The sequence below is a fragment of the Odocoileus virginianus genome, chromosome 8 (genome assembly GCF_023699985.2).
Source record: "Odocoileus virginianus isolate 20LAN1187 ecotype Illinois chromosome 8, Ovbor_1.2, whole genome shotgun sequence".
Lineage (NCBI taxonomy): Eukaryota > Metazoa > Chordata > Mammalia > Artiodactyla > Cervidae > Odocoileus > Odocoileus virginianus.
The window spans coordinates 58702854-58717544 of record NC_069681.1 but is presented as its reverse complement, the minus strand read 5'-3'; the positions used below and the strand labels follow the sequence as shown (position 1 = coordinate 58717544).

Genomic DNA, 14691 nt, shown 5'->3' with positions numbered 1-14691 from the left:
CCTGCCCTCACGTCCAGGCAGATGCCATGCCCTGCTCTCTCGATTGCTCCACTGTTTCCCACATGGCCCCTCTCTGCCCACTGCGCTGCTGCGACAGGGACGCGTCCAAGTGCTCCAGGACCAGAGACGATGGACTTCTACCTGCCGAGCGAAGGAGGGTGGTCAGGGAGTTTAACGGACAAGGAGACACTGAGGCAGTTTCCAAAAATAAACAGAGGTTTACCAACTCAGAAGAAAAAAATGGAGGCACCCAGGCAGGCCATTTCAGGAAGAGGGCAAGAATGTACAGTGAGCTCCGTACAGTTGGGCATGTTCGGAGATTGATTCGTTTGCTAGTTTTACCCCAACAACTTTTTTTGTATTATATAAATTTTAAATTAGTAGAACCTGGAGTGAACAGTTGATTGTGATAAGAATACAATAAATTATCCAAAAATTTTTGCCTTGAACCTACTGTTCACATTAATAACATATATAGGTATCAATATCAATATAAGACATACATAATTTCAATTCAGCAAATAATGATTGGGTCCCTACCTATAATATGTTAGTCCCTGCATTTACTGGGGCTTACCTGGCGGCTCAGATGGTAAAGAAGCAGGAATGTGTAAGAGTTGGGTTCGATTCCTGGGTTGGAAAGAGCCCCTGGAGAAGGGAACGGCTACCCACTCCAGTATTCCAGCCTGGAGAATTCCACGGACAGAAGAGCCTGGCAGGCTACAGTCCATGGGGTCGCAAAGAGTAGGACATGACTGAGTGACATTCACTTTCACTGCACTGACTAGGCACGTGGTGGCATTAGTGGTAAAGAATCCACATGCCAATGCAGGAAACGTAACAGATGCAGGTTTAATTCCTGGGTCAGAAAGATCCCCTAGAAGAGGGCATAGCAACCCACTCCAGTATTCTTGCCTGGGAAACATTATGGACAGAGGAGCCTGATAGGCTACAGTCCATGGGGTCACAAAGAGTCAGACACGACTGAAGTGACTTAGCATGCATGCACATGGTAATTATGCCACAACTTGCTATATTTATGTTCACAGTTAAAAAAACAGAAAACCTGTGATTCACTGAGTTAAGTAGCTTGTCTAAGCTCACCAACCAGTTAGGGGCCAAAGATAAACTTCTGTTTACTGACTTCAAATTTAGTGCTATTTCTATAATAGTTTCCTATTTCTTTGCAGTTACCAACATGGTGCATACTTGCGAGCTCTTTGGCTAAGATATGCAAACAACTTACTCGGAGAGGATTTTTTTCTTGAAAAATGTCAGTCTGTCCTTAAGTGATTCATTATCCTGGCATCATTAAGCCTTATGCTTTATCTAACAATGAATCAAGACAGAGGGTCTGATGAGCTTTACATGGAATGAGTTATTTAAATAATGGAGATAGATGTGAACACATAAGCAGCACTCCACCGCCTGAAGGTAAGACCTAGCAACCCCAAGACTAGTGAACAAAAGGCCATCAAGATGCACTGTTGGCACACAGCTCATGATTTTCTGTGTAGGATATTATCAAGTCACTTCAAAATCTCACCCAATAAAATAAGATGCCAAAGTGGAAGCAAGAAACAGAGGAATAGCAATAAGAAAGGGCGAGGCAAGTAAAAAGTCAAAGAGCATGGAATGTACAAGCATTTCAGCTCACAGTGTGTGCATGTGTGTGTAGTCATTTTTGTTGTTGCTGTTGTTCAGGACTCTTTGCGACCCCACTGACTGCAACATACCAGGCTTGCCTGTCCTTCACTATCTATCTGCAGTATACTACATGCACTGTCATTATGCCGTGTTAGGTCGCTTCAGTGTCCGACTCTGCGACCCTATGGACTATAGCCCATCAGGCTCCTCTGTCCATGCAGATTCTCCAGGCAAGAATACTGAAGTGGGTTGCCATGCCCTTCTCCAGGGGATCCTCCCCCAGGGACTGAACCTGGGTCTCTTATGTCTTGTGCATTAGCAGGTGGGTTCTTTACTACTAGTGCCCTCTGGGAGCCAGTGCATCGGTCATTGAAAAAAAGTGAAAGTGAAAATAAGTGTAAGTCACTCAGTCACGTCTGACTCTTTGCAACCCCATGACACGAAATTACAGGACATGATATTAGTTACAAAGGCTTTATTCCTTAAAGGAAGGGCTAAATAATACAATATTTCCTTCATTTGTAAAGGTAAGGAAGGACATATTTAAATACTTTAAATAATGAGGGACTTTTAAATAAAAATTGGTTAGTATTTTTAAAGTATCCACATGAGTTACCTTCCTTGACGTGTAAAATTTAGATACAAATTACTTTTGCTACAGTCAGATAGATAAGAAATGCAACTGCCTTGTGTTCACTACTTTTTAAAATTTAGGTGTAGAGTGTTCATATGAATTCAAATAATTATGAGGCAAGATTGGCTAAACGAGCCTCAAAAGTTTATTAGAGAAGAGGATATCAAGTTGAAGTTTTCAAATTAAGATTCATTTGAAACTAAATATTCTTACATGTTGAAATTATTAATGCTTATTTTAAAAAAAACCCCTAGTTTTAAATCTTTATCTTGCCATTTCCTTGTTCATCATTAAATAATAGTATTCTGCAGAACAGGGACAATCACACCATTTTAAATGTACCACTAGAGGGTTCCAGCGACTCCTGGACCCTCTGGAGCTAGCCCCAACATCTGGTTGCCGTGCGCCATCTAGTGGCTATAAGAATCACTGGTGCCTGAGTGTTCCTTCCTGTACTGCATTTTATTTATAGAAAACACGATGGCACACATTTTTGGAAAATAAAGAGAATTATGAATGGTAATACCAAATTTGTAAAACCATTACCTTCTAAAATTCATATTTAGATCATTTAATAAGCAGTAAAATTCTTAAAATCAGAGAAATTTGTTGTACACAATAGTTATGTATCATACAGATTTAAATGACCTTTAAATTTCAACCCAGTGCAATTCATTTAAATACACTGTACACAGCTTCACGCAGAGACTTACAATTCAGACTAGTGAATAGGAATAATTATTATATTTGCTGACGGTAGGGTAAATGTGATGGTCGAGATATATTTTTTCCTTCTATTGAATATGCTTTAAACAATCTGCCAAAGGGAAGCGTTAGTAGGCATTTAAAAATATTTGGCCAAACTTTTATGTTATTATCTAAAATGCACATTCATCAGACTAAGTTATTTTTCAGTTTAAGAAGGTATTCCAGCATTTCTTATTTTATTCTAAATTCTTTACTAATATGTAGAAAATGAACCTCTCTCACACTCCTACAGATATGTTTAATCTACTTTATATCTACGTCCTAAACAGATGACTGATCATTTACTAAGAAAGCACAAAAGATCAAGTTAAAGGCAGAATTAACGTGACTTTCTCAAAGAAAGTGCCTTCTTGTCCCTTGTTCACCCCCCATTGCGTGTGTAGTCCTCATAAGTCATCTGTTATAATCCCGTACTTCACATTCATTATTACTGGTCACACACAAATAACTTACTCAATATGCCTGAAGCAAAGGTAAGGCTGAGAAGATATTTATTAAAAGCAAAGCAAGCCAACCTGAATCCCTATAGAACTAGTGTTCATTTCATTTTGAGCACGAAGTTATGAAATCTTGCACGTAATTATAAATCAAAAACCAGTATGGGCTCACTTTGAACCGGTGGCAGCAAATCAACCAAATTTCATTCTTTCTTTTTGAAAGTACTGCTATTTGACTGGTGGTTTAGGAGCATCTGCCTTGCCCAGAGTAAGTATTTTTCTGCTAAGTGGATGGATGAATGTGGCATATCTGGGTTTGGAGCGGAAATTTCACAGGGACTTTTGGGTGGAGCTTTGAGATCAAGGAATATAGATCGGAGGTGGGACAAGTAGGTAAATTCTTAGCTGTAAGTTAATGAATTGAGATCCACTTGGATGGAAGTCTCCAGGACCACATCTGAGTCCTTTTTCCTGAACCTGTTCTATTCAGTACTTGAAAAAAATGGAGAAGCTGAAGAAGAAACCTAAAGTACTAAAAGCAAAGTGGGCAGGAAGGGGCTCCAAAGTCTTTTCATTTTATTAGAATAATGAGCTCACATCAATCAAATGGATATAGTATATACAGTATAAGTATTTCTAAGGTTTGAAAGGGTATGTGCAGCTCCCATAGCAATAACTGTCCTGTATCTCCCACAAGAGATTATCCAGCCTGGGGCAAACACCTCAGTGAGGGGAAACCCACACTCTCAAGGCAGCCATCATCATCTGACAGGTTCAACGACAAATACAACACCGCATTCTTTGGTTTAAAGCAAATGTTATTGTTACAAGGGAGGGAAAGATCTAGTTTTCAGCAGTTTTTGATATAGATGACCTAACTGAGAAAGACAACTGATAAAAGACTTAACTCTACCTTCGCATCTATTAAGAGATTTCCATTAACAATAGCTCTTACGTCAACTAGGGGGGTGCAAACTTTAGAAGATACAGTGATGTGTCAGGGTATACTTAGAAAAAAGTGGCTGAGAGAATTGAGGGTGTCTGCTTTGGAGAAATGAAGATGCCCGTGGTTATGGCAGGGTTGACAGGAGCACCAGTGCCCGGAAGTGAAAATTCGAGTGTGACGGCTGGAGCTATAAAGTAGCCAAACGAAGCCACAGGAGACAACTCAGGGCTGCCAGAGACAAGGACTCTGCCCTCAGAAACATCACCCAACTTGTCTTGCAGAAGCAAGAGCTCTCTGTTACTCAACGAATTTAAGGAGAGGTAGGAAATAATACTCGACTGGGAGCCACTCTCGTTACCAAGGAGACAATGATACCAGGTATTGTGCGGATCAAATGAAAGAAAAGATCCGTAAAGTGTGCAGAAAACTGCATAGTAGGGACTGGTTGTCTGTGAGAGATGACACCCAAGGGATTCCTCTAATGAGGAAATGAACTAAACTCCATGACTTCGAAGGTCCATTTGGACCCTAGGAGTCAATGATTTCATCTTATTAATAAGTCACGCTGATTAATTCTGCTTCAGCATTAGAGGTTTATATTGCTTTGCATTACAATGTATACACCACATTTCCCCCACTTTCACAATATATATTAAAACCTTTGAGTCAATCTTATAATGCTATAATGTTAAAATCCTTTCATAGTATCTCATTAAACCCCTTCTTCTCTTTCACTATTCATCACTTGGATAATTGAAATAGAGGCTGTCTGGTGCAAATGGGGCTAATGGTTATTTCAGAAAGTTCAAGGAAAATAGGAATAACTCAAAATATATGAGGATTCACTGACAAAAGGTCATTCTTTCTTTTTTCTTATTACTGAAATGCTCCCATAAAAAGTCAGTAATACAACCTGATCATACTCCTGTGATTTGTGTTCACTATCTACTGATAGTATGTTTATTCAACTTTTATGTCTCTGTACGCATTCTTGGCCTTCCTAAGTAAACTGAATACACACTATCATATATAAAATAGATAACCAGCTAGGACCTACTGTATAGCAAGGGAGTTCTACTCAATATTTTATAATAACCTATAAGGGAAAAGAATCTAGAAAAAATAGATATGTGTATGTATAAGTGAATCACTTTGCACATCTGAAACTAACACACTGTAAATCAACTGTACCCCAATAAAAACCTAACTTAAATACTAAATGGCTTAATTTTTCAGATCCAAAAACAAGAAAGAAAATGGATTAAAAAATAGTGCCCGATCACTTCCCTGATGGTTCAGGGGTGAGACTGTGCTTTCACTGCAGGGGGCACAGGTTTGATACCTGGGCAGGGAACTACCCATCGTGCAGTGTGGCCAACAAAACAACAACAACAAAATGAGCGTCTAAGAAATCGATGAAAACGTCTCCTGGGAGAGCTCAGGATCAGGGAAGAGGGAAGGATGTGGAATTAAGAAGAAAAGGAAGAAGGGCTGGGAAACGGGGAAGAAAGATGGCAGTTTGCACTCTGTGCTGAATTACCTTAGAAACAGCAAAAGCATTAACATGGTAGATGAGCAAAACTAAACTGCAGACTCTATAAAGCTTTTCTGAATTCAAGCAGCATCTTGTGCTATAACGTCATCACACACACAAAGATGCCCCACCTCAATGATCAGAATCATGAAAGTCTCTGTAAAGAAACCTTCAAACAATCTGCTATAATAACATGACTCAATATATGGCAAAGAATGCCAATTTAAATGAATTTGCTACCTCAGCTGGGAAACAGTTCACACAGTGTGGTTACCTTAATGTATCTGAGATGGGAGCAGTATTTACATGGCCCCACGGGGTCTGTTACACATGAAGCTCCCAGAGGTGGGTGCTGGAGGCGGAGTCCTGTCCAGGATAGTTACTGAACTGAGTTGTCTTGATCTCTGGTATGTTGCTATCAGGAAAGCCTATGAATGAATTTCCCTCTTCTCTGAGATTCACACATTCCAGTCACCAGTCACTTTTCCTTGAAAAGGTTCTGCAATTGGGGTGGAATTTGGTCTTTGGTCTCTTCCCAGGGCCTCCTATCAGTGGTATCCAATGGGATCCAGAAAGCAAGGCAGGCAGGGAGGGGATGCCAAGTGAGAGACATACATGGTATGTATGGGGTGATGGATGGGGTGAGCAGGGAGCTAAGTGAAGAACCACCGGCTTCTTTTCTGGGAGGGTGAATCGGTGGGAGGGTAGATGTGTTGGGTGAATGGATGGTGACAAAGTCAGCGAGTCACTCGTGATCTCAATTTCCTTCTTTGCAAACTATGAACATAAAAAATCCTCTCCATATACAAAAAATACCAGTGAGAATCAAATGGAATCATGGGGAAATAAAGTTTTCAACTCCTTGCAGTGTTAAATATATGTCAATCTTATTTTATGTTTTTGTTGTTGTTGATGTTTATCGGTTTGGTTATTTGGGGGATGAGATCAAGGGGAGAAAAACATGATCTAAGTGGTGGTGAAAATGCTAACTTTAAGAGAAGAAAATGATTTTATTCAGTATGTTTGGTATGTTATGTGGACATTTTAAAACCTAGACAAGCATTTAAGTGGCAACTCTGACTATGAAAAAGTCTAGACCACTGGGTTCATACTAATGTAAGTCCTTAAGACACAGAAGAAATACTTGTTTCCAAATTTCACTAAGACTTAAGCCTTTTTGACTAAGAGGGAATGCACTCTGCTCAGACATGATGGGTGAGCACAGAATACTCCAGCACACCAGGGCTCTGAAGTCAAGCAGCTGGCCCTGTCTGGACTCTCAGTGACCCTCGGGTGAGAAGCCCTGCGGAGCTGTTACCTGTGTGTGTCCTTCGATGAGCCTTCAGGTGAGAACTTTTTGTATACACTTTGTTGCAGCCCTCGAAATCGCATCTGTGGATACGCCGTTTTCTCGAGTCTGGGGATTCAGACCTTCTCTGGCGTCTTGTGCTCTCAATACTAAATGGTGAGATTGAACTGGAAAAAGAAAAAGGAGACTTAAACGGTGAGCAAACACAGCACTTTGTTTGGTTCCAGCGCCGTGAGACCTGAGGCTCACAGTCTGCAGCTTCATACAGACTCAAGGCCCCATGTCCACATTACTGATGTCACTTTCTGGGACACATTTCATTGCTTAATCTCGAAGGCGGGTGGCTTGACCTATTTTTGATGAAACACTCCTTGGGAGAGGAAGACATGCTTAAAATAACAACAGAATGAAAAAACCAAAAACCTAAATGAAAGCAGTGGTGAATGAGTAGATCTCCATCATCAAAAGAAATTATCCGGTGGTGGTAAAATTAATCGCCTAAAGTTCTGAACTTGCGAAGACACTTATAGAGAATATTTTAGGAAGACCTGCTACAGACAAATGACAAAATGAATGCATTTAATAAGTAACATGAGGGTCTGAATTGCATGTAACAACACATAAAATCATGTAAAATCACAGTGTACGTTTCAAAACAAGTGAGGTTGGGCTGAAAGAAATGACATCAGTACATCAATAACATGACTCATGACAAGCTATTTTGGTTCTGCAAAATGCACCTGACATTTAACTCTTCCCGTTGGTGGTTTTTCACGGTGAGGAATCAAGTGCATTGTATTTAAAGATTAGCTGTACCACATTATGAAAAAGGTTTTAACTATGAAATTTGGCCCCAACTTGTACATTGTTTAATCTTAATGCCACAGTAGAAAAACAGGATTAGTTTGTAATGTCAGGTAACTGATTAACATGTACTTCTTCCAACATTAATCTCTTTTGATTGAAATAGAAATGAAGAATATGACTCATTTTTCTTAGTTATTCATGAAGCTCTTTAAAGTTACAGTGAAATACAATAAAAAAGCAATCACTCATATTCCTACTATAAAAGATTTACCACTATTAATACTTTGACATTATTTTCTTCCAGCTTTTCTAGGTTTTGGTGTTTTTTAAAATTACTTTTTATTAATAAATCAGTCCTCAAAAAAACTGAACACTATAGATAAAGATAACTTTCCCCCTCTTTCTTACATCATTATCCTGATCCCTTGTTCTCCCAGGGAAAATCTCTATCATCAGTTTTCTACAAATCCTTTCAATTCTTTTAAATTATGCTTACTGGTATCTGCATTCATGGAAACTCATTATATTGTGTTTTTTAAGAGACATATAGATAAAAGGCTGTTCACATCATTCTGCAAATTGTTCCACACTTGACTTTTCTTCACTCAATACTGAGGATCTGAGATCTGTTTATACTGATATAAACAGTGGTTTGTTCATTTGAAGTGCTATATACCATAGTGCACGGATCCTAAGATGAATCTTTTAATATTTCAGTGTCTCTAAAATCAGGATGCCTCTGACATTTGATGGCTGGTCATGGTGTAATTGATATATTTTGTCTTTCTCAGTGGTGTATTTTACAATAGATGGTGTTTTAATCTACCTAGATCAGGAGTAGGTAAACTGTTTCTATAAAGGGCTAGATAGTGAATATTTTGACCGAGAGTCATACAGTCTATATTGTGACAAATCAACCCTGCAACTGTAGCATGAAAGCAGCTATAGATAAATACGAGTATAAATAAAACAAATGAGTACGTCTAGGTTCTAATAAAACTTTATTTACAAAACAAATAGTGGGCAGTATTTGATCCATGGGCTATAATTGGTTAATACTTGACTCAGATGAAATACGGGAGTAGTCCAATGAACATTCATTTCAGAGTTTAAAAATTCATTTCCTAAGTGATGGACATATAGATTTATTTCTAATATCTTACTGCAACATTGCTCCAGTAAACTTTAAAGTGTCTCCTTCCACATGGTGGTGGTGGCTTAGTTGCTAAGTCATGTCCAATTAGTGCAACATTCTGGACTGTAGCCCACCAGGCTCCTCTGTTCATGGGATTTCCCTGGCAAGAACAGTGGAGAGGGCTGCCCTTCCCTTTGCCAGGGGATCTTCCCGGCCCAGGGATTGAACTCGGGTCTCCTGCATTGCAGGCAGACTCTTTACTGACCTAGCCACCCAAGTTTTCAAAGCATCTTTTCACTGTATAAGTAACAGATTCAGTAGCCAATGCTTTATATTATTAGCTAAGATCAAATATAAGTGACATTTATCTGCCTGTATCTTAAACAGTTTTGTGCAAGATTTCTAAGAAGCTGAAGGAAAGAACAAAACTGTATCTTAAACAGTTTTGTGCAAGATTTCTAAGAAGTTGAAGGAAAGAACATATGGCTAAGCCACTTTTTCAGCCTTCTTATCACTCAATGTGGCTTTGTGGTTTTCCACATCATTGACTCAGTTGTAGGGCTTGGAGCTTGCTTGTGAAAAGAGTCAAAACAGTGTGACTGGTCTGTCCCATGAGAGAAGGGCTTTAGTCACTCCCAACAAGGTATGTTCTGGCATAGGGTGTGATTCTTGTGAACGAATTGACTCTATATGTGATAATAAGGCAACAGTAATTCATTTCTTGACTATTTAGTCATAAAAACAAATATGGATTTTGTCACTGGGGGCCTCAGAAATAGAAACTTTCGTGTTGTGGTATGTTTTACACCTTTCAAACCAAGAATATGACATGGTATTTATGTCCCTCAAATTGTAACATAAAGCCTATAGTAAGAACACTTTGTTTTGTACAATGCTTTCTAAGCACTATACACAGACTTCTATACATAAGTCTAAATGTAACTAAGCATAATCACACACACATATTGCTTGGCCTGTTGATTTTAGCTATTTATTCTGCTATATGTTCATATATGCAGAAAAAAGTAAAAAAAAAAAACTCTAAAATCAAAACCTAGTAACTACTAAGTAAGTCTATAAGGGACCAAGGAGATAATGCTGCTATACAGTCAGCCACTGGACTATATGGTGGGCAGGGTAGGAAAGCAGGGCTACAGAATGGCGGGAAACCACTTCACTCAGATGTTTGAATTTACATCAAAATTGAAGACATGTTAGGTGCATGGCCTTAATCCTTTACAAAACTTCATAATGCGGTTTCCCTCATTTTAAAGTGAAATGTTTTAGGGCATTATAAAGAACAACTACCTAAAGATATCTGCATGATGATGATAAAAATAATTTTTAAAGAGGTATGTGCATTGAATAAATGGACCCAACCAAGCTAACCTTAAAATGACATTCAATGGGTAAAACCTCCCCTGATTCTCCCTTTTAAATGGCAGGGATACCCTCAGATGTCACAGAACCTTACGCTAGCCTGTACCTTTCAAACAAGAACTACTTATTTGATCTCTTTGTGGAAAGGCAGGTAAATGGGGCTGAAGTAAAAAAAAGAATCAGAAATGCAGACAAGCTTAAAGAACACAGGAAGAGGAGAGGAAAACCCAAGTCCACGGAGGACTGCTACCATACTGGGCCCACAGCACGATCCTGGAGTTGGGGGACATGGTGGTTGGAAGATAACTGTGGACTGGGTGTTTGGCCACGCCAAGTCCACAGCAGGAAATCTGATAGTTAAGATGCTGGTACCAAGTACTTTTGTGTCTCTGGAGACAAGAAAAATGTGGGCATTCAAGAAATGTTTGCTAAATAGAATGACTGAATAGTTGGATGGATGAATGGATTAATGAATTAAGTCAGGTATTCTTAATTTTTAATTCAATATAATCAGCTAATTAATTAACCTTTAATAGGTTAATTAATCCTTACCAGGATCCTTTGACATCAAGTCTTCTGATAATGCTTAATTCCTTACTCTTACCTTCATTCCCCTGTTTCAGATTTTATTTTTTTCATAATACATATATTTTATTGCAGTATAGTTGATTTAAATGTTTCAGGTGCATGGCATGGTGATTCAGTTATATATATATACATATATTGTTTTTCAGATTATTTTCCATTATAGGTTATTACAAAATATTGACTACAGTTCCCTGTGCTATACAGTAAAACTTTGCTGCGTGTTGCATATCTGTTTTGTTTGTTTCATATTTTAAGTGCTGTAATATACAAAGTGGTGACTGAATACCAGGGATTCTGGGTAACCATTAAAATCATATGTTCCCCTGAGTGTCTTGGTTCTTTGCTCTAACGTGAAGAGAATGGCATTCTAAAGCACGGCTTACAATTAAAATTTTCAGTGAAATTAAAATATTCTTCTCTTTCTATGCTTTCTGAGCCATGTGGCCTCTGTTTCCACAGCTTTTAGGTATCCCCAAATGCACGCACACTGACTTGTGGGCTTCAAAAGTTGGCCTCGTTCTGAAGAATGGAAATGTGCAAGAAACTACTGCCTATGCCAGCAAAGGATTCTTCCAATAATCCTTAGTAATAAGCTGGGTATGATGAAAATGGTCGGGACCATTCAGCAACTGAACACATTTGCTCTGTGTTCCCAGACATTGCACTAAATACATCCACACAGTTCATAAATAATAACTAAAGGCCCACTCCCTTCCCCAGAAGGCTAGACCATTTAGAGAAGTGAATGAACACCCGAGGGGGCCTCACAGGCACTGCGTCGTAATAATTAGATGGAGAGAGAACAAATGAGTGAATCACGCCTTCAGTTACACAACAGTCCCACTTGGAATGGTAAGTTAAATTAGAAGGAAACCCAGAGAGGCTCGAAAAGTCACATCCAAGAACAGCTCTATTTAAGCAGAAGGCACCACGCAGCTGTCATGAAAGGAATGAAGGTTAACTGTAATCAGCAGGTAATAAAGGCCATTTGTCACATGTGACCTGAGAGCCGCGAGATGCCCTTCACTGAAATTGGAGTTTCTACAGGAGTTAAAAAGAAAAACCCAGGACAATCTTTTAAGACTGGGAAGAGGACACACACACCCTAAATTTTAAAACAAGAGCAGAAAACAGAGGAATGGAAGGTCCTTCAGCAAATTCACACACATCATCTCAACAGAACATCAAGGAGGCTGATTGAGGATAACAATGAAGAGCTGACACTGACAGGATGCCTGCGGTGGGCCAGGCACTGCTCTAAATGCTTTAAGCTTCAAAGCAGCTCTTGGAAGTCAATATTATTAGTACCTCTAGTTTATAGATGAGGAAACCGAGGCAAAGGGAGATTAAGATCAAGGCCAAAACAGAGTGGGTGACCACACCAGGATCTGAACTCAAGGGCTGGACACTAGAATCCACCTGAGTTATTATGTTCTACTCATTCAGGTATTTAGGAATGTAAACCACATCTAATAAAAGATGCATGCATGAGTGCATGCTAAGCCACTTTAGTTGCATCCAACTTTGTGCGATGCTATGGACTGGAGACTACCAGGCTCCTCTGTCCATGGGATTCTCCAGGCAAGGATAGTGGTAGCATTCCCTCCTCCAGGAGAATCTTCCTGACCCAGAGATTGAAGCTGCATCTCTTAGGTCTCCAGCACTGACTGGCAGGTTCTTTACCACTAGCACCACCCGGGAAGCCCCATAAAAGATAAAAAAGCAACAAAATAACCTGAATCATTTAAATTTCCCGTCTAATCCTATTATAGAAAACAATACATAAAAGCATTCTAAAATGTAGCCTGCTATGATAAAGCATACACTTTACTCCTGAGAATTTTACAGTAAACTCTTTTATAAATACTGCCAGTACAGATACACAGTGTAACTACTTACCATTAATCTACCTTAAAAATACTTCCTTAACTTTGTAAAATATGTATCTTTCCAGGGAAATGTTTTTGAAGATTGAGTCTGGCAGTGATATGTGATTAAGTCTTCCTCGACGATCAAGACCAGAGTACTTGTTCCTTCCCTGCCATCTTTGTTTATTTACAATGGTACCAGAAAGCATTTAGAGTTAGTTGCACAACTGGGTTACCTTAAGGGAAGGGGGCACATTCAGCTTTGAAAGTATATTTTGTACTGTTTTCCAAAGCTTGTTTTAAAATGATCTTCAATAGAACGTAAATATCACCTACAGGAATTCTGAATCAGCTGCTGCCACAGAATAGACGGAAGTGAGAACTACTTCCTCGTTAGTAAATCAAACACCACGTTGGGAATGAAATATCGAGGCCACAAGCCAAAAAATAGAGTCAATGAGAATTTCAGTTAACCAGGGAGTTACATAAATCTTAGTACTTGAGATTCTATTCATGTGGACAAACCAGACACATGTAAGTTTTTGCAGGCTTTTTCTTAGCCAGCAGATGGCTCTCAGAAGCAGGAATCTTCCTATTTCTCTTCTATACTATCACAGACTCTCTAGCTTCTATCAAACCACATCAAGGTCTTCTCTGGGATATTAATTAGAGAAAGCGGGTTATTTAGATTCATTCACTATCCAGTCCCCAGAAGCTTCACTCTAAGATAGCACAAATCCACTGATTCACCTCTTTCGTTCCCGCCCATGGACTTCCCTGGTAGTTCAGATGGTAAAGCATCTGTCTGCAATGCAGGAAAATCTGTTTCCATCCTCGGGTCAGAAATATCCCCTGGAGAAGGAAACAGCAACTCACTCTGGTATTCTTGCCTGGAGAATTCCATAGACAGAGGAGTCTGGTGGGCTATAGTCCAGGGGGTTGCAAAGAGTCAGAAGCAACCGAGCAACTAACCTTCACTTTCATTCCTGCCCACAGCTTCCTACAGAAAACTACTTTTGAGCACATTGAAATCATAAGATTAGAAGTTGCCAATCTTTCCAGAAGCTGTGACAAAAACATTACACCACTTTACATTCAAATTTGAATTTAATAAAAATAAATCCATTTTCACAAAATGTATAAATCAAGAGTAATACTTAGATGAAATACATCCAAAAGCTCAATCTTGGCATTTATTCAACTAGAATTTGGCACTTTTTCATATGAACAGAATATGTGCAGAATGCATTTTGAATTATTCTAATAATAAATGAAATATCCTACTAATTAAAAGATTTGTTCACTGGTTTACCAATGAACTTTTTGTAGGTAAGTCTGTAGATAGATTTATAGTATATCATGATTTTCTTTAAAAATAACAGCTGCCACTCAGTAATTTTAATTACTATCTAGGACCATTAAAATACTTAAGACTGTTACAGACTCTGCTTTTTTTTGATTCATCATATTTTAGCAAGTAAGTAAGATCATAAGTTGTTTAAGCAAAAGATAAAATAGATACATGGATAAACAGAAAAATGAATTATTAACGGCATTTGCTGTGATTTGTTATATAGTTAACCTATTATGATGAATTTAGATTAAAGGCTGAAAGAGGATTTTTTGTTTTAAAAGAAA

General features: G+C 38.8%; 1 protein-coding gene across 9 annotated transcripts in view; it reads right to left on the bottom strand.

Moving 5' to 3' along the window:
- The window catches only part of KLF12 (KLF transcription factor 12), a 708032-nt gene that overhangs the window by 22864 nt on the left and 670477 nt on the right, over nucleotides 1-14691 (bottom strand). For all 9 annotated transcript variants that reach the window (XM_070471576.1, XM_070471581.1, XM_070471579.1 and 6 more), the window contains one exon: nucleotides 7285-7442. In XM_070471576.1, the coding sequence (XP_070327677.1) occupies nucleotides 7285-7442 (158 nt within the window). The remainder of the gene's footprint in view (nucleotides 1-7284; nucleotides 7443-14691) is intronic.